Source organism: Alligator mississippiensis, chromosome 1 (genome assembly GCF_030867095.1).
Source record: "Alligator mississippiensis isolate rAllMis1 chromosome 1, rAllMis1, whole genome shotgun sequence".
Classification (NCBI taxonomy): Eukaryota; Metazoa; Chordata; order Crocodylia; family Alligatoridae; genus Alligator; species Alligator mississippiensis.
In genome coordinates, this window is record NC_081824.1 from 51226872 (window position 1) to 51247396 (window position 20525).

A 20525-nucleotide genomic window follows, 5' to 3' on the forward strand; every position below is an offset into this window, starting at 1 on the left:
GAGAAATTTCAGCTGCATAGATGTCATGTGTTATAAAACAGAGAATCTGTTGGATGATTTTAGTACTGAAATCTTGACTATAAGTCAAAATTTTTAACAAGACCCTTCACAGATGGATAAAAACAACAGTTAAAAATTGACATTAAAATGCACTCTCACACATTTAGGTCTACAGTTGCCAGTCATAAGATTTTGCAGTTTTCTGAACTGAGGAAGAATTAAAAACAGCATGTCTCACAAAACAAAGCTATATTCCCTGCCTCTATGTGATGTTTTGTGTTTCAGACCCCAGAGAGAGGGTACTCACAGGTTTTCGAGTTGGTGTGACTTGAACAGAATGGTAAAATTCAGGCTGAACTCGGCTGCTTTTCTTGATTTTTCTTTTCCTGACAGAAGTTTCTTGCTCGCTTAGGTGATGAGCTTCCACTAGAGGCTGTGTTTCTTCAAGGCGAGGTGCTACACGTCTTCTAGCATGACGAGGACTTGATCTAAAACCCTGTGACATAGGAAAAGCAACGGTAATGTCTGATAATTCTCAAAATGCAGCCTATAATGACAAACATATTGGGAAGGATCTTATTTAAAAGACTAGCACTACAAATATAGCCTGGGTAAAAGTTTATAAGTTAAGGGGCATTGTTAAGTTATAGCATCACATTTACGTACAGCTCTTTTTATACCTAGATTATATATTTATTATAGGTACAGCTGGCAGCAATAGCTAGAGTTGCTTCCCATTATAAAGCCATGTTCAGTTGCTCATAACTTTGCCAAACTTTATGTATTAAGACTAAAAAATTCAACACATGCTCTCCCTCAGACTGAATTACTCAAGAGAGTTTAAGCAAAAGATGGATCAGTCTTTTTTTCTTTTTTTTTTTTTGTAAAAATGAGGTTAGGGAAAACTAAATAGCCTACCATCGGTAATTTTTGCCAACCATTTTTTTTAAGAACTTGACCACCTTCAGGGTTTAAAAAAGGATGTTGAAATTTGGCAGCAGAGCACTTCTCAGATCATGGAGCTGATTTTTGCTGCCACAATGTAAATCCATCCATAACTGACCTGGTTCAAGCCTCTAAACTGTAAAAATCTCTAACTGTTCCATCTGTGTTCAACAAGTTTCCAGCCAATGAAAATATAATTTCCACATAGCAGTGGGATTTGCCTCGCTACTGCCAACACATACTACTTGTGTTGTGTGTGCCAACCTTGTATGCCAACTGCATGTCAACCACGTTTTAACATACTCAAGGTTCAATGTGTCCCAACTCTCTGTGCACTGCATATGCTCCAAGCTCTTCCTGAGCCTGGGAATAGAAGCCAGGTCCCTTATTTAGCATCTCATCCCCCTAGTCTTACCACTTTTCAGAATGAATGTGCCAAATCTGTGTCCTGAGCTATGCTGTCTAATGAACAGGTATCATTCCCATTCAAAGCCGAGCACAGAACCAAGAATTCCTAATTCCCAGCATTCTAAGATCTACACCTAGATCCCAGGTCTAGCAAATAACTGCTTAAGCTATAGTTTATGTTAATGTTGTAGTACACTGTAATGACCTGTCCATACTGACTTCCACAGCTAGCAGCTATTCCTTTATCTGAGTTGTGACTCTAAGAGTACATCTACATGTTGCCTTATGGCGATGTCATTACTGCACTGTGCTTTTGTAATTCCTTTTGGAAGTACTACAGCACAGCACAGTAACTGCCCATACTGCACCATACACGTGGCACACAGTTATTTTTAGCAGCTACTTCACTGTAGCGGTGCACTACAATGGGAGAGCACGCCACTACGGCAAAGTAGCTGCTGATCACATGTAGACACCTGTGGACACTACATCGCCATAGAATGTCAGTATGGCAATGTAGCATCACATGTAGATGTGCCCTAAAAGGAGCAAATTCCAACCACTTCATGTAAGTCTGGAGAAAATAAGTTTCTATAGTTTATAATATATTATCTTTTTTTCCAGTTAGCTTAAAAATCCCTAGGAAATAACATACAAAAATGTGTTAAAAGAATGTTATTTGTTCTGATAATTCAAGCAATCTAAAGTTGGGAAAAGCAAGAATTACAGTTCCCTGTTCAGTTTAAAGTTACCTTGCTTATGCATATACATTATGACTCAGACGTTAAATATGTGACTATATACTCTTTACTTTCTCTGATGCATGACTTATTCAAAATATAGGATGAACAGTACCTGAAGCAGCAGGCTATAAGAAGAGAAAAGACTTATTCTTGCATATAATACATTAAACCAGGACACAGGAAAAGTGGTGTTCTAGGTTTAACTCTGCCGTGGACTTCATAGGTGATGTCAAGGCTCTCAAATACATATACAAACAGGCCACATGGACAACTTATGACAAATACTGACATTCCCTAACTATGAATGCCAGATTTTGCCAGCCTAACATTGTTTTCACAGTCTTACATGTAAAAGAGAGAGTATTTATATGGACATGTTGGAAGAACTGGGATTATTTCTCTAGAGAAAATAGTTTTCCAATACAAAAAAGCACTGTTTTAAAGAGGATGGTGACCAAGAGCGTCTATACATGAGCAGCCAGGCTGCTTCAATGTGCTGTAATTACTTGATTAATTGAGCCTGCTGGAGCATGGTAACTACCATGCTCCAGCAGGCTCCAGTGCCTTGTGTATTAGCATCCCTGAGCTGAAAAACGGCAGGAGCAGCACTGAAATTAACATTTGTTTAGACAAGCTCATTCGATGAGCTTTAGTGAAAGCGCCCCGCCACCATTTTTCAGTGTGGGGACGCTGATACACGAGACACCCTGGGTGCTTTAATTAGAGTGGCTCCAAGAGTCATGGTCAAGTATTCCTTCCACACACCCCCACACACACTCCCGGAGCACATTACCAATATGTTGTTCGGCTTTCCACTTCCTGTCCTATAGTCTCTCCCCAATCTGCTGCTTTATTTTCTGCGCCCTGCCCTGTGTCCTTACCACTCTGCTGCTTTTTGCTCTCTGCACTGTCTGCCACTATGCTCCCTGCTCCCTCCCCTACCTACCACGTCACACACACAGGTTGCTTGTGCTACACACTGGCCACACCTGACCCACATGACCTGTTATGCCCTTCCAGAGCTATTTTCTTATGATTTTATATATTGGATTTTATATTATATATATTTATATAAATATAAATTATATTTATATTTATATAAATATAAATTATGTTTATATGTTTTAAATTATATTAATATATATTTTAAATTATATTTATATATTTTATATATTGGATTTTATAATTACACCAAAGAGTTTTTTTCTTTAAGCATCATTCTCTCCAGTGGAGTGGATAAAGAGTGTTTATAAAAACCCATGAGTTTAATTTTGCTTCTTGAAATTAAAGGCAAAACTTCCAGGGCTGGTCTGTCCTAAGTAATATTATATCCAATTCCAGTGAAACCACCAGAGCTGCAAACGGTATCTCAGTAGATTCTGGTCCCTTATGTCTTTAGTGGGAACAGCTCCAGCCCCATATTTGCTTTGGATGTTCTATAAACATTAAAAAAATGTAAATCTGTGACCCTCTGTTGTACTGATGTAAAGGAAAGACTGTTTTGCCCCATATTCCCTTCACTTCTACTTTAAATAAATAACAAATATAATCAACTTTGCATTAAAATGGGGCAATAGAAAAGCAGCTTTATGAGATAGGTCAGATATTTAGTCTCCAGATGACATTCTTTTTCTATAGAAATATTAATGTGCACCAGGAATTATATAACCTCTAAGGCTGAACTGACTGAACAGTACATTGTTCTGAATTCTGAAACCAGAATAAGGTTCCCTGTGCTCTAGAAAGATGCTAAGCTTTAGCTCCAGGCGCAGAGCTGGCTATTGGCTGATAACTGGTCAAACGGAAAGCATGCTCACCAGTCCCAAAGCCAGTCCACCTCCCCCAGTCAGATAAATCTGTTTCAGAATGCATGTTTATGTAACAGAAGAATTTGGTGGAATTTAAGCAGCTCTGAAAGTAATTAGAGATGCAGGCCAAACAGGGATTTAAATGGATCACTGAGTGACTTCACCTCAAAAGACTCCTACATATAACAATTAAATATTTTGTTTAAATATTAAAGAACCACCTATGTCTTCTATTTGTAGACAGTGCTGATCATACATATTTTTTGTATTTTTTTTCCTTTATTACTTGGGATACTAACAAGTAAGCAGGATCTTTGTTGTTTTAAGACCTCCTCTGTTTCTCTTGCTGAAATTGATTCCTCACTCAAAGTCACAATCTTCTGTTTGTTATGCCACAAATAGTTGCTTTGGAGAGACTTATGATACGATAAAAGCAGAGGATCATAACTGCAGGTGGGAAATGAATTCTTTATCAACAAATGTACTGTTGGATGGCTGATATCCCTGGACCAAATGTTAAATGTTTACTCATTCCTGTAACAGAAGCTGCAGGTTCTGGCCCACCAATTATAATAATCAGAAAAAAATTAAGAAAAAAAAATTAAAAGGTGAAGTACTAGCTTTTGCATCAAAATGGTTTGGGGTTTTGTTTGCTTGTTTTTTGTTTGAGTTGCATGAAGCATATTAATATAAAAAAAAAAAGGCTTGCTTGCCAATAAACCAAGGAATCTTTTTTAAACATTTCAACTACCAGCTCTTCCCTTTATAAAAAACACAATGAACAGACATCCTGTTGTGTTACCATATACATTATTCAACCTACAATTAACCTGAAACTGAAGGCTTCCCATACTATCAGGGAAATCACATTGACAAAATAAGAATTTCACAGGAATCAGAGATAATGTGATTTTAGATATTAAGTCACAGCTCTTGGAAAAGCAGGAAAGGAGCACAAAGCATTCCAGGTGTTCACAGCATTCCATATTTTTAAGCACATGTGTCTGCACCTAAAGTACCAGGGAACACAGGGTAAGGCTTGTCAATGCAACGTGCTCAGGGTGCAGACAGAAAAAAAAACTAAAACCACTTCCCTGCCCCTGCTATACTGCTTGAAAGGCAGGATGATTTACACCTCGCAAGCATGGGTCAGCTGATCTGTCATTACTGTTTCATTTATCCACTCCTATCCTGCAATAAGGGAACCCAAGTAGAGAGATGAAACATTTACATATGATTTAGCTGAATCATGGTTAGTTCTCCATTGTTAAAGCAGTATAATTGTTTTGTCTGTCCCTTCCCTCTTTGCTCTAATGCTGACCAGAACTTTGCAATTGCCTCTAGCACAAGAATGGCTGAGTCGCTGGAGAGTTATGCATCTTTTCTGGATCTTCAGGCTGCTGATTCCTAAACTAAGGTGGTGATTCATTTTTAACCCAGTACAATTGAGAGAGAAACCAAACCAAACACAAAACCTCAATTGGATATCTAAAAATATATTAAGAAATGTTCTTCTACACAGTACTACACCATCAGTTTTATTCTACACAGCAATACAGTTGCCAAGTAGCATGAAAGACCACACCATAAATATTCTTTCTTAAAATCGCTGCATCTTAAAAGTGTCCAACAGAGTCAGTACCAGGTGTTTCAGAAAAAGGCACAAGGCACAACCATGAATGTCACACCTTCCTGCCCTGAGCCTCTCACCTTCATCCCTGCTAGTTACAGATTTTGATAAGCCCTAAATTATGAGATCATATATTCTCTGTAAACATCTTCCTAGGATTAACTGTCATAACCTTGGATAGTCTTGTTAACTATGTAAGTGCACAAGGCCTTTTTGAATTAATATTCATTTTGTTTAAACTCCTGTGGCAATAAGCTCCATATTTTCCTTTTATGTTCTGTGAAAAAAATATTTTCTTTAATCAGTATTGAATTTTCCACCTGTCAGTTTCCTACGATACCGATTTATTCTTGGATTAGGATCCAGGCAAAACAGAAGCTCTTGCTGCACCTTCACTATCATATTTATTATTTGACATACTTTTAATGAATTCCTTCTTACTTGTCTCCTTTCTAAAGTATACATCCAATTCCTCTCAGTTTCTCATCATAAAAGAGCTTGCCCATGTCCCTAAAACCAGTAGTTCTCAGCCTTTTAAGACTCAAGACACCCCTCATTCGATTCAAGGCACCCCTCAGAAAATGACAGCTCTTAACTTTCACTCATTTTTTTGACTGTGGACAGATAATATGAGCATTCCTCTGTGGCAGAGAACTCAGAAATACCACAACAGGTCAGACTATTTTTGACACTATCGATTTCTATTTGAAATTTGTAGGAGTAGCTTGTGAATCATGTATAGGTGTTTGCACACCTAACACTGCTAATCTTATGTGGCGGCCTGGCTGAAAATCACTGCCCTAAGCATTTCTTTTATGCTTCTCCAAACCCCTTCTAACTTAGCAGCAGCATTTTTTAGATGTGATGCATTGCACAGGAGTCCAAGGCTGCACCATTGATTTATATAATGGCATTACCCTATTTTCCATCCTTTTGTATTGTTCATCCTGATACTTAGGTCTCAGAATTTATTTTTCTTTTTGAGCTCAGGTCTTCAATGAATCGTATAAAATGAATCCAAGGGCCCTTTCATGAGATGGCAGCAGCTATTCAGACTTTCCCAGTAATGTACATTGATTTGCAATATCAACTCTGAACTTCCTATTGTCATTACAATGCCATTCATTTATCTTGATAAAGATCCCTTCAGTCTCTTCAGGGTCCAACGTTATAATCCAGGGGTGGGCAAAATGCGGCCCATGGGCTGGATGCGGCCCACTAAACCATTCTATCCGGTCCACGGGACCCCTAAAAAATTTAGAAAATTTATATTTATCTGCCCCTGGCTGCCTGTCATGCGACCTTTGATGGCTTGCCAAAAGTCAGTAAGTGACCCTCCGCCTGAAATAATTGAACTCATAACAATCTTCTTTCCTTTTCATATTATTTTCCAAATCAAATGTTTTGAATAATACATTGAACTTTTTTCTTTTTTTCTTCTCCTCCCTACATTTTCATTAATTATTCTTCTGAGACTCTTCAGGGTAATTCTGGAAGACCCAAGAATGGCTACAGTAATGCTGTAATACCAATTCATTTGTCACTTCAGTGATTTTGTATCTCTGTGAGTTCCATATTATCTACATGTCATTTTATTTATTCACTGAGCATTTTAACTTCTGCGTATGTATGTTTCCTCAGATGGCAAAATAGTTCATTCTGCAAACACTACTGGGAAAGCAAGTGTGTTTAATAGTGCAAGTTGGACTTTAGATGCTACTAGCTGTCAAGTAGCTGATAGCTTCTGTAGAAAAACATGTAAAGTGCTTTCTATCTCATTTTCCTTGATTAGAGACTACTTGGTATTTCTCTCCTTGAAACCAAACCAAACAAAAACTACTATTTTCTTACTGTCTACTTCTTGTAAATTTTCTATGAAGAGTGTATTGGTAGAAGAAAATTATAAACTAACCGGAAACTCTGATCTTGCATCTGCTAAATATAAGCATGCATGTGTATCATTAAACATTAACTCCAAGAGTCATAAGAGCACATTATCCAATGACCAGCTGAAGTCAGTGAAATCTTTAATTTCACTGAGCATTGGATCAGGGCCCAGGTTATCTTCTGGTAGAAATTAAAGCAGGCTATAAGTAAAATGCTGTTTAATGTTAAGCTCATTCAGGGGACTAAGACAATAGGGCAATAAGCAGGCTTAAAGTGGGTTTTCAAATATTCTTCCCGACACTTGAGTGAGTCCCTTAGAATAAAAGGACATACAAAAAACCTAGAACTCTTGGTTCCAAAATGATACCTTTTATTAGACCAACTGGAAAATGGCAAGAAAACTGTCCTTTTCTGAAAGCTTTCGGGATCAAAGTCCCTTCATCAGGCTCTGGGAAAAGTGTAGATGGTACAAGATGGTAAAAAGTACCCATAGGTAGGAAAAAAACTTCATTTTTGCACAGAGAGAGCTGAAGATGGAAGTCTGTACATCCCTTAGAATAAAGGCACTTTTCCAAGAGCGCTAATGAATATCAAAATCAAAGGAAGTGCAGATAGACTACCAGCTACATACTGATTCCATTAAGCTTTTTGACAGTGGTTATGTAGACACAGGAATTGTTATATATTACCATTGTCAATTAACAGTCTCAAAAATAGTCTTTGAATTGTCAGTTATTGCTGATTTAAGGCCTAGAAACTTTTATGTGTATGCAACCTAAAAATTCTCAAGGCCTAGAAACTTAAGCGTGCATGGCATTAAAATGATTCTCAGGATGCCAGAGTTCTGGACAATCTTGGATATTGGCCAAATTGGAATTATATCATTTTTTTAAATATGTACTTGAAGTAAAAAGGTGGGTTTAATTACATAACTTCACTATACCAAATTCTTAAGCCTACTGAAACTGCAGATCTTTGTGAGCCTTCCATCTACTAAGTAAAGTTTATTATGTATATGTGGGTGTATTTAAACAATTATATAGCTATACATGCACATATATACATGCATAAACACATGTATACATATCCATGTATAGATGTACATCAGTATTATAGGGTGTGTGTAGACAAAACAAGGGCCCTAAATTGAAGCAGTGGGTTTTATAAAACACCACTTCAATTTAGGGTTGATTAAATCCCCGTGTCATGCACACACCACACTGACTTACCTGCCTCTCTGGCAGGGAGGGGAGGGGGAGCTGCCGGCAGGCGAAGCGGCCCCTGGGCTGCAGGGGGGGCAGAGACTGGTTCTTCCCTCCGCAGCAGTGGTGTGTTTCCCCCACCCACCCCAGCAGCACCTGCCCGCAAGCACCCGACTCTGGCAGTCCTGGGGGGTACCACAGCTGCGGAGGGAAGCACTGGACCCCCATACAGCTCAGGCAGGTAAAGCGGCGGGGGGATGATCAGGCTCACCCCTTTTCTTGGGCGGAGCCTGCTTTCCCAGGCTGCTGCCAGGCCACCTGCAGGGCTTCCTACCGCGGCTGTAGGGGCAGCAAACCAGAACTCCTTGAAGGAGTTTTAGTTTGCTGTACCCCGAGTCATTTAAGGCGCATTACGCCGCCGAATTTCCTACAGCAGCTGGAATTAATGCGCAATACGCCGCTGAGGCATGCAAACACTGACACCATTAAACTGGTGCAAAAGCATTTAGCCCACTTTAAAGTATCATGCACACACGCCTCTCGTTTCGTCTACACATGGCCATATATACTAATGTCTGTATCTGAACTAAAGCTAGTACATTGATGTACCACCAGTTTGATGTAACTGGTATGTACCCATTGTAAAGGAGCAGTTGTATCTGAGCCATAAATTTTTAGCTGGTTCAGCTAGTTCTTTATTTTCTTCATCTTTCTTAAGGGTCACTCCAAAAATATAAGTAAAATCTAAAAAAAATTAATGTCATACACGGCATTATTTTCTTCCTCTTCCTTGAGCAGCTAGATCGCCTCATGTCTTCTTATTGAGCCTTTATGCTTATCCCATGAGGTTTTTCTTCCCTCTTCTAAAATTTCCCACCAAAGGAGGAACCTTTCCCCAGTTTTTTCATAGACTCCCTGGTACTTTGCAATATACAATATCATATTTCCCAGGTAAATCCGAATGATCGAAAAGGTTACAAGTACTTACGTTTTATATAAGGCTCCTACCCTACACCCTAGGTAACCAGGTCAGCTGCATAAGACTCAGTCAGGCTCCTGCCCCGAAGCCCTCATAACTCGGTCAGCTACACTTGAACTAACTGAGGTGAACCGACTCTCCTCCCTGCCCAAACCTTTTCCTCCGATTTATTTTGGGGCTGCTTTTAAGGAACTCCTACAGAACTTGAGCCTTGCAGCACAAACCATCTCCAGTCCCCAAGTAGCTCCTGCGTGGCAACGTTTCTGGCTTTTCTGGTTCCTGATCCTGCCTTTGGCTTGTTCCTGGATTTTGGCTTTGGATTTCCCTGTAGATCTGTTTCCTGCCTCTTGACCCCATTTTGGTTCTGTTCTTGGACCTCACCCAGGAGCATGCAAATGAAGGCTCTGCATGTTAGCCTCTTCTGTCCTCAGAGGAAAGACAAAACCTCAGGAAGAACCCTGCACCACATTCAGGACTGTAGATATGAATTTCAGATGTAATAAGTGTGGGATGGACTGTCATTTAAGAATTGGACTCTATGGCCACACTCATGGATATTCAGTGAGGTGATGCCCCACTCAGTGCAAATATATTACCTCACAAGACAGACAGATGCCCATATAGTCCTTGCCCTGAGTACTGTCCCTCAGATTTGGTAACTAGGCTTCTGATCCTGATATTTACTTGGTATTTGGTTCCTGACTCATTGCTTCTGACCCCCACCCCAGCAATCTCCAGCTCTATTCACTAGGCCAGCCATCCCAGTGGACTGTGACATTTTATATAAGATCAATTTTCCAATTTAAGAAATCCAATATAACATCAAAATTCTGCTGACAAATGCAAGGTGCTATACCTCAAAGAATAATCAAAAGCAGAAATACAAAAATAAGTGATACCTCACTGGATTGCAGCACTACAAAGCAGAATCTAGGAATCCTGATGGATCACAGACTCGATACAAGCCTGCAGCATGATGCAGCTGAACAAAAGGCTAATGTAGTTTTGGGCTACATTAACAGAAACATTAAGTACAAGACATGGGGAGTGATAATGCCTCTTGACTCAGAACTAGTTAGGCCTCATCTAGAGTAGTGTGTTCAGTTTTGGATTCCACGTTTTAAAAAGGACATAGAGAAGTTAGAGATGGTCCAAAATTGGGCAACAAAAATGATAAAAGAGCTCAGAAGGCAAGCCATACGAGGACAAGTTGAAAGAAATAGGCATGCTCAGCTTGCATAAAAATGAAAACCACACAAGAGGAGACATGAAAATAATCTTCAAGTATCTGAAGGGCTGCCATAAAAAGTAGTAAAACACCTCTCTTGCTGCAGAGAGCAGGACACAGACCAAGGGCTTGAAGTTGCAGCCAAGTAGGTTTAGATTGTAAATCAAGTAAAACTTCCTGGTAGATCACTAAGGCAGTGAAATAGCCTGCCAAGGGAAGGTGTGGACCCTCCATCATGGGAGGTGTTCAGGAAGAGACTGCATGGCCACTCATAGGTGGTGGAAGGCCAAGGCTAACAGGGCTTATGCCCCCAAAACCGAGGCGGTGACAGTAGCTCCAGCACCACCACTGCCGCAGCGCCGCACCCAGAGCCCCCGTCACCATGTGCACAGCACCAGGCATTCCAGCCCTGTGGAACAGCCCTGCGGGAGGAAGGGGCGGACTCAGGCAAGCGCGCTCCGCACTGCTCAGACCCTGCAAATAATATTTTCTAGTGCCACTTATGCAGCCGCTGGTCAGAGATGATCTAGGGGTAGCTATGCCTATATTCCACTATGGGTATTTCTGGGCTTTGCTGGTTGCCATATGGGCCCAGAAAGGAACTTTCCCCTGTTATTGCTACGTATGTCAGGAAGGGACATTTTAGCTTCCTCAGAAGCATTGGACATTGGCTGCAGCCGACACTGGGGATTTTGATTGGGGTGTGCCCGTTTGCCTGCTGGGACTTTAACCTGATGGTTCCTGACGAGGGTCTCACTCCTCTGCTCACGTTCAAAGCGACTGCCATATCTGGAGCCAGAAAGTAATTTTATCCCATGGTCAGTTTGGTATAGACTGTAGGGGGTTTTATCTTCCTCTGTACTGGGGGTGTGGCTCTCTTCCTCGGATCTCAAGTATATTTTAACAACCCTCACAGCAGCAGGACATTGGCCACTGTTGTCCCCCTGCGGCAGGTTAGGGTGTCTTGATGGTTGTGTCAGGATTGACTGGGTAGTTTACAAATAGGTTAGACAGTGGATTGTGTAGGATGGTTTGGATACAGATGTTCCTGCTTCTGGCGGGACGGGGGGCACTAGATGACCTCTGAAGGTCCCCTCCAACCCAACCCTTCTATACTTCTATAATTTGATTAGCCTAATTAATAACTCATACTAAAACACAGATAGGCGCTGTAAGTAAAGTGCTGCCTAAATTACCCTGATGTAGCACATAGTGCATTTACCATTATAGATTCCACTCCACTAAGTGAACCTACAAAAACAGTCACAATAGAAGCTTAAGTGGGATATTTTTTCAGGTACAGAATGGTATGTACTGTAAAGCTTTAATCTGCACTGGCATAAATTAGAAATATTTACAATGCTACTCACTGAAGGTCAATAGAATTTTAGCAACAAGAAGTGGGTCTGAGCTGAGTATCAGGCCTCATGCCTCCAGAAATCTTTAATGAGGCTGATCTGAAACTCAGAATCAATGACAGTGTGGTACACTCCACCCTAATCACACATTTCCATATTTAACTATCTTTAAATTAACCTAATGACAAGCAAGTAGCTGTTTGGGTTTGTCAGGTTTCTTCCTGCCCAATAAGAACCTAAGAGCTGGTCTATTCAAAAGGAATTGTTAAAATTCTCATGGGTAAGAGGGGTTTACTCTCTCTTTTTCTTCACAGCTTTTGTTCTGATCTATTCACGTTCCTTCCCTCTTTTACTGAATCTATGCATCAGGCATTGGAAGCTTCAATTAAATAATTTAAGGGAATTAGACATCAGAAACGCAAATGTTGTGGTACAACAGCCCCTGATGTTCTACAAGGAATTTAAATGGTTTAGGGTTAAGTTCACTTTAGCCTTGCTGGTTTAACTGGGTTTCGGAGATTCCTGGTATGAGCAATGAACCACCCATGAAGGATTCACCATTAAGATACAGGCTTTTAAAAATTAAACTTGGAATTTCATATGATAAAAATATATTGGGAGAGGGGATCAGTAAGGTTATTTCAAACTTAATGCAGAATGAAAAATGGATATGAATAATATAAACACTAACCACATCCAACGCACTGGTCTCAAGAACTATGTTCCACTTGAAAGTATTTCTTTCAAGTGTGCAGTACTTTCCTCTTGAAAGCAATTGATGAGAAAGTTATCTCACCAAGTTGCAATGCTCCAATTTACAAATAATGGATGCCCTCTCATAATTCTGTCATGAGTAAAATAGGCAACTGACCAGGGATTCAGAAGGCATATATGGGGGTCACTTTATCCTAGCTGACCAGTAGAGAGAGACATTAAACCACTAAAGACAATAACATCATTAAGAAAAAGCATTAATGGAACAAAAAAAATAAATTATTTTGAAGTTGATTCTACTGTAGTTCCTATGTACTGACTCCATATGGTAACATAAGGGTCAAGAAACAGGATGTGGAGAAGGCTGAAATGACAAGTCTATGGAAGAATGGTTTCCTAAGATTGTATTTTACTGTGCCATCATCTAGGGCATAGAACTGATAACTATTATACCAATAGTGATTGATGCAAAGCCAAAGTTGGTGCTACAATCCAGCTTTTGTACTGGTTTTCATATGCTAATAGAAGGAAAAAGTAGCAAGATTTTTTTTTTAAATCAGTAAAGAAAACAAGTTAAATGTTGAATACCCATGGGAGCACACCTTCTAAAAAGAGAGAGAAATGTAATCTATGTAAAGTCACTTTCTGACTAGATCAGTACTTTAAAGCATACAATGTTAGTAGGTACAAATCAGAAGGTAATGAAGCCTTAAGCATTGTAGAATTCTGTTCTCCCAGGAAGAAAGTGTCAGGATAAATATAATATCTCATCCTGATACTGTTACACATTTTAATTTATTTATATTGTGTGGAAAACATACATTTTAGTAAAAATTCCATTTTGTTTGCAGTTTACTCCACTTGTTAACCTTGCTATCCTAGAGCTGAGTGGTGCATTTATAAGGAAAGGGTGGTGAGTGGATTACTGTGATAAGAACACTGGCACAATTGGTTGGAAATAAGTCTTTATGTAAGTGTCATCTTCAGTTAGTTTTTCTGGATGATGCATAAATAGTTGTTTATAGATTTTGAGCCATATATAGTCCTTAAGCCACACACGTTTCCCAGGGTGCCCATATAGTTCTGTGTGCTTGCCTGAGAGAGGTAGTTTAGTTACTGCATAGGAGACATCAGCCATTTTAATTTGCAGTTCCCAGCTGAGGTTAGGACAGCAAGTATAAACATTACAAGTATCTATTTAGCATTCTTAGCATTTGCAGTGCCCATTTTTTTAAAAACAAAAGAAGGAGAACCTGGGGAATCAGAGGCTACTCAGCTTGACTTCAAAGCCTACAAAGTCACTAGAGAAAATTATAAAATATTCCATGTGTACATTTTTGTGGATGAGGGGCTAATCATTAGCTGCCAACGTAGATTTGCTAAAAACAAATCATGTCAAGTCAACTGATTTCTTTTTTTGACAGGATAACTGGTTTGGTATCCAAGGGGACTCGAGAACCGAAAAGGGAATGAAGTAGACATAATATACCTGGATTTCAGGAATGTTTTTGACACCGTCCCATATACCATTCTCATGTATAATTAGGAGAAATGTGGAGGAATTGCCTCCATTAGGTGGATACATAATTGGCTGAATGACGAGAAAACAATGGTGATTACTGGATCAATGTCAGACTGGCAGGAGGTCTCAAGTAGAATCCCACTGGGGTCTGCTCTGGTTCCAGTGCTATTTAGCATTTTTATTAGTGATCTGAATGTAGGAATAATGATCAGATCTGCAGACAACACAGAATTGGGAAAGGCTGCAAACATTTTGAAAGACAGGATTCAAATTCAAAGGCATCTTGACAAATGGGGAAGTGGGCTATAGGCATAGGCATGAAATTCAGAGATAAATGTCAGGTTCTGTCTGTGAGGTAAAAAAAACAAACGTACCAATATAGCTGTATTTGGCTTGACAGTATAACTGTCATGAAGGATTTGGGAATTATGATAGACCCCATCTAAAAATTAATCAGGAGTGTGATTCTGTTGGAAATCATGAAATATTAGGAAAAAGATCATAACTTTAAGAACAGCAAGGCAGTAGAGCAAGGTGCCCAGGGAAGTCGTAGAATCTCATTCATTGGAGGTTTTCAAGGAGAAGCCAGAATCCTATGTCTGTGCAAGGGGCTGGATTAGATGATCTTTGAGGTCACTTCCAACCCTATGATACTGTGGTCACCTGACCACAGTAAAGTCCTTCTCCTACTATCTGATTTAATCAGGCAGACCAACTGGAGTTCCTTTAAACTGTAAGTCTACTTGCGAGTATCAAGAGCCTAAAGACCTTGTTCCATGTTGTATTTTGAGCTGCTCAAATGCTGATTAATGTTAGTGCCAGCTCCAATATGGAGCAGTTACACATTCAAGCCAGAAAGGTAAGAATCCTCCCCCCCCACCCCCGACTGGGCTTCCCCTCTGCCCCCTTGCCTCCCCCAGCTCTCCCTGTTCACTCCCCACCAGGGCTCCCCACCCCGTCAAGCTTCCTCAAAACTTGGGGGTGGTAGTGGGGGGGACAATAGATCCAATCTGGGCCAGCCGGGGAGAGGGAAAGTAGGGTGGTCATATTAAATGTGTAGCCTAGTGGTTACACATTAGTGTAACATGAACTGGGTAGCACAGTTCAGAGACATGTAGGCTGGAAGGGCGTAATTTCTAAGCCTAAAGAGTGCTTAAAAAACTAATTTCATGTGTTAATGTGTGGACAATCCAGGGGTTAAGAGCTTCAGGAGCCACCCAAAATGAATGTGTAACAAGGTCCTAAAATGCATGATAAAATGTGGTACAACAAACTGAGGTTTTAACCTCATCAAGCTTATACATGTCTAGCAACAGAGCTAACAGGATTTGGAAAGAAAACCACCTCAGCCATTTCTGCCAGACACTGGAGGGCACTTTATATAGCTGTATTAGTGGAACACAAAATAACAAGGTGAACTGCTAATTATGAGCAACATCCATTCTCCTTCCAAAGCCACTGTGTACCCTGACCCGCAGAGAGCCCTGGGACTCCACTACCCATGAAAGATGCTCCTGTACGCAGTGCCAATTGTCTTACAGACTGCTGTGGCAGTACAGCATGCAATGTCAATATTGTAAATAGGACGCACTAGAATTACACTTCAGTGTGCTGTGATCAGGCTGACACACTGACAGTAAGTCAGGAGAGAGCTGCAAGAGGCCAGATAAAAGCACAGAGACAGAGTAGGTACTATATGGTACTGCATAGAAGACATACCTAAGCTAAATGAACTAAAGTCTAGATGAACTACCTTAGGTATCTCCTCAATTTTAAATTGTAGAACTATCTAGAAACAGAAGTACAGAGCTTTGTGCAGGCTGGAAGCAGTCAGAGGAAATTCTTGATAGATAACAAATGTTCCTGGTCCCTACCTAGGCTATTTCATGCAAGGAAACAATTTGACTCCGTACTAGAATTATACTGACAATGGCAGTGCCTTATGGCCATAATCACAATCAAGGTTCCTCTGCCATAGTTAGGATGAAAACACGGAGTTTACAGTCTAAAATACACAAGGTTGAGCTACAGTAATAGATGAAAAAACTTACAGGCAACCCCCGCTCAGCACTCTTAATTGGTTCCTGAAAAACTGAGCATTAAGCAAAACAAGCGTTAAATGAAACCAAAAGTATTTGATGACCCAAGCTGGTGACTGCAATTGTTTTTAATGACCCAAGATGGTGACCGTGAGTGTTATAACGAAACTCGCTGAGCGCGAAGTGCCATCAGGTATCAATTTAAAATAAGCGTTATAATGAAATAGCACTAAGTGAAACAGCGTTATGCGGGAGTTGCCTGTATAATAAGCAAAATGTCACCAGTACATAACCTAATTATAAGGAAAATGTCATCCTTTATTTGTTGTATTGTCAATGCAAAGGGATATACTATGAAAACTTGATTTTAAAAGTTTTGCCATTAATAGCATACTTTCATATAGCTCTTGATGTTCACATTGCAAGTGCTTTAATGTACATTTGAAAATCCTTTATTTCTGTCTCCAATTTCTCTTCTCTTGACCCTATTTTAAAGTGCTCAACAGCTCATGGAAAACAGTTTAAATATCCTGGGGAAAAATATGTCAAATATACCCAGAAAAATATTTTCAGATTGATTCAGTCCTCTGAGGGCAAGGAGACACCCTCTGAATAGCTGAATGCATGCATTTCTAGGTCTCGTACTGTATGCTTGAATGTACTTTCTCCAATCAAACACAAGAGTAAAATACCACTTGGAGGGTCTGCTGATTTTTCTCTTCACTGAACAGTGTGTCTCTTCAGCAGTTTATAAATAACTAATGAATAATAGTGCAAGGGTTCAAAAACTATTCATTATCATTTTTCAGAACCCAGCACTGTATTTGTAGCTAGCTCTCTTTCAGAGTGGGATGTCTGTGGTACATGAATACTTAAAAGTGGTTTTACAAATGCCTCAAGTGTTTTAAGCAGGCATCAGTTGTTGGCAAAGGTGATTTGCTGGGGATTCACTGCTCTGGTATAAGCCTGTATTCATAGTACTAAAAAGTGTGACTTAACATACTTGTCTGGTTTTCTGCTATAAAAATTACAAGCAAACCTGACTAACCTATTTTTAGCATCAGACAAGCGTCTTACCTAAATGACAGGCTGAAAATATATTGTTTGCCATGACAGTAGCTATTCAGTAGTCTAAGCAGAAAATCTAAACTACAAAATGTTATTAATCTATGGCGAACATACACTGCCATCTTCTACAAAGAGACTCTAAATAAAGGATCAAATCTTGTTTGCTGTACTCATGTGACTAGTCCCACCGGAGCTGTACCTCTTTCTAGTAAAGACAAAACTCCCAGGAAACTATAACCTTCCATAGGTTTGTATGCAGGACCAATATGTGGTTTCAGACAGACCGCTCAGAGCCATGCACCCCAAAATGGTTATGATGCATGATTATAATAAAATAAGTATTAGATAATACTTCAAGGTCTCATGACACATGCAGCCATTTCTGTGGCAAATACATGTTTCCAGAACAGCTTTTTTTTTTTTAGTCAAATGCCTTCTTTTTCAACACTAGGGAAATCATGGAGACCTAAATCTATTATATTTGCTCAAAATGGAAAAACTTCAATGTGCTTCAGCAATTTAGGGCTACACATATACAGCATTATGGGGACACATATGTTCAAAGGCCCCTGGCTAGACTCCTACAAAGTTGTGCTCTCCAGCCTGGGGGCAATAAAGGCTGCTCCTTGGCCTTCCCCCAACCCCATGGGTAAAATCACTGACAGTCTGCCCTTTTCCTTGCCCAGGAAGGGGGACCAGGCAAGATTTTCCCTTTCCTGTCAGGGGAGAAGGGAGGCTGTCTTTGACAATTGCTGCTCTGGGTCCCAGGTTCTGGAGTAGCATCTCTCTTTGCGCCCCTGCCACAGAGGCAGCCCTCTCTGCTGCTGCCACCGTGGGGGCAAAAGATCTGGTCTCTCCCTCTGTGGTGGTACACCTGGTTCCCCAGCACAGCTGCTGTTCCTCAGGGGCTCAGATGCTAAGCACAGCAAAACAGTGCAGGTAAGGAGCTGGGCAGTCTTACCTGCCATGACATGGGCTCACCCAGGCGCTTTGAGGCTCCTACCATGGGGAGTAGGGGACAGAGTCCCCTCATTACTCTCACTCCTCATTCACTGCTGATACAACAACTACTGTGTTAACCCTCTCACATCAACTCTTGGTGGTTATGTGATTAATGCTGCACAGGGCAGGAGGGGGAACAAAGTCTGCCTCCACTCTGTGGCCAGAGCTAACAGCCTCTAGGTGAGCCCATACCAAGCACAGCCCCCTGCTGCTACTCTGGTGTCCCCCTGCCCCACTCCACTGTCCCACCCCCAGTCAGTGCTCAGACCTTGTGCCTCAGTTGCCCACCCCTGGTTATGCAAATAACAAAGAGCTCATACAACTACATATAATTGTCCACATGTTACAAAATGTAGCCGTACAGAGAAGTTTAAATACTAGCTGTCTGTAGCACTGAAAGGGCATATATAGAGCTATAAATACATGTGCCCAAGGCCTTGGTTTATCATTTAACAAAGATTTTTATCTATTTGCAAGATTACTGATCAGAACAAAAATAGGTAACCAGGTCCTTCCCAAATCATGAGACTGACCAAAAGATTATGAGATTTGAAGAACAATAATTTGAGCTTGTTTTATTTGCCTTCTGATTTTTGTGCCATTAGGCTTCATAGTCATGTCCCCATGAGCAGGGGCATGCAATTGCTTTGTGGGAAAAAGTAGCAACACAAATTCATACCACTGCTTTTTGCCCCAGCACACACCCCTGCATGTGGGATTAGTGCAGAGAAAAATGCTCCAGGTAGAGTGGTGGAGTCTGGGACCAGCAGCCTTACCTGGAGTCCTGGGGACCTCCCGGGGCTCCAGCAGTGGCCATCCAGGCACATGGAGCCTGGCTGGCAGCCCGAGCATGACTCTGGCTGGTCAGGCTCCAGTTCTGGGTGGCGCACACTGCTGCCATGTGCATTGCTCCACTTTTTTTCAGTGCACTTTTTTTTTGATACCAGATTTCCCAGTATCTAAATTATGCATGGGGTGTGTTTTACATGCAAAATGCATGTGCACACATGTGGACACAGTCCATATGTTCAAATTTGTTCTGAAAGCATGAGGATTATAAACTCACTTTTAGAAAAAATAATTAAAAGTGAGATTTGAAAAAACTACCAAGTCAAACATAGCTGTTTAAGTGATAAATATTAGATACTTAAATGTAAGTTTACTTTATCAAAGCTTTTTAAAAAGTAACAGCCATACAATGGAACTTGCTTGATGGGCCCAATTCTAAAGTACTTAAGGTAAATGCTGCATTTCCCTGACACCTAAGAGCACCCATTGAAGCCAGAAATTGATTAATCAAATTTATTTGAAGTATTAAATATACATGATAAAGAAAAAATGTATCCTAGTTGAGTTTAATTGGCTTTTTGTAATCTGAAAGAATGCAGAATCAAACCCCAAAAAATTTCTTCTATATCAGTTTCTCAGAAGCAGCAAGGAATCATGTAGCTAGGATTGTAGCATGAAACAAAGCCTGACCTTGCACTCAGGTAGTATACACATTCTCAATGCATGATAGCTTATAAAAAAATATTCCATTTTTTAAACATTTACAGTTTTACTGATGTTTCTCATGTTGAATTCATGTCCTTTTCAAACTGGTAGGACGCCGTGGAAATTTGGAGGCCAGTATATTAATTAAAAAAATTATGACAACCAGAAAAACAAACTAACCAAAAACCACTACTACACACAACTGAAAAATCAGTTTAAATTGGATATAAACGGTTGAGTGTTGAGGGGAAGAAGCATCTGTTTTATCTTATACCTTCACATATCTTTCTCTCCTGCTACGATTCTGTTTTTCTATCCCACTGACACAAAAATTACAACAATTTATATTCATGTTACTTACACCAAAGTTATCTTTTATGTTAGCCAAATCTCTAAATTTGTTCTACAACAAACTGACATTTCTGGGTGCATACACACGTACTAAGTCGACTTAAGCCATGTCAGAGCATACACACATGCAGCTCCTTCACATGGTGG

General features: G+C 40.2%; 1 protein-coding gene and 1 long non-coding RNA gene across 13 annotated transcripts in view; one reads left to right on the plus strand and one right to left on the minus strand.

Moving 5' to 3' along the window:
- The window catches only part of LOC132251384 (uncharacterized), a 57721-nt gene extending 40030 nt beyond the window's left edge, over positions 1-17691 (plus strand). Inside the window, exons 4-6 of one of the 3 annotated variants that reach the window (XR_009463364.1) lie at positions 413-518; positions 5249-5321; positions 14327-17691. This is a non-coding gene — a long non-coding RNA (uncharacterized LOC132251384). The other 2 variants (XR_009463362.1, XR_009463363.1) reach the window with 2 other exon arrangements.
- DST (dystonin) overlaps positions 1-20525 on the minus strand; it is a 494468-nt gene that overhangs the window by 470525 nt on the left and 3418 nt on the right. For all 10 annotated transcript variants that reach the window (XM_019496873.2, XM_019496902.2, XM_059730546.1 and 7 more), the window contains exon 3: positions 308-496. In XM_019496873.2, the coding sequence (XP_019352418.1) occupies positions 308-496 (189 nt within the window). The remainder of the gene's footprint in view (positions 1-307; positions 497-20525) is intronic.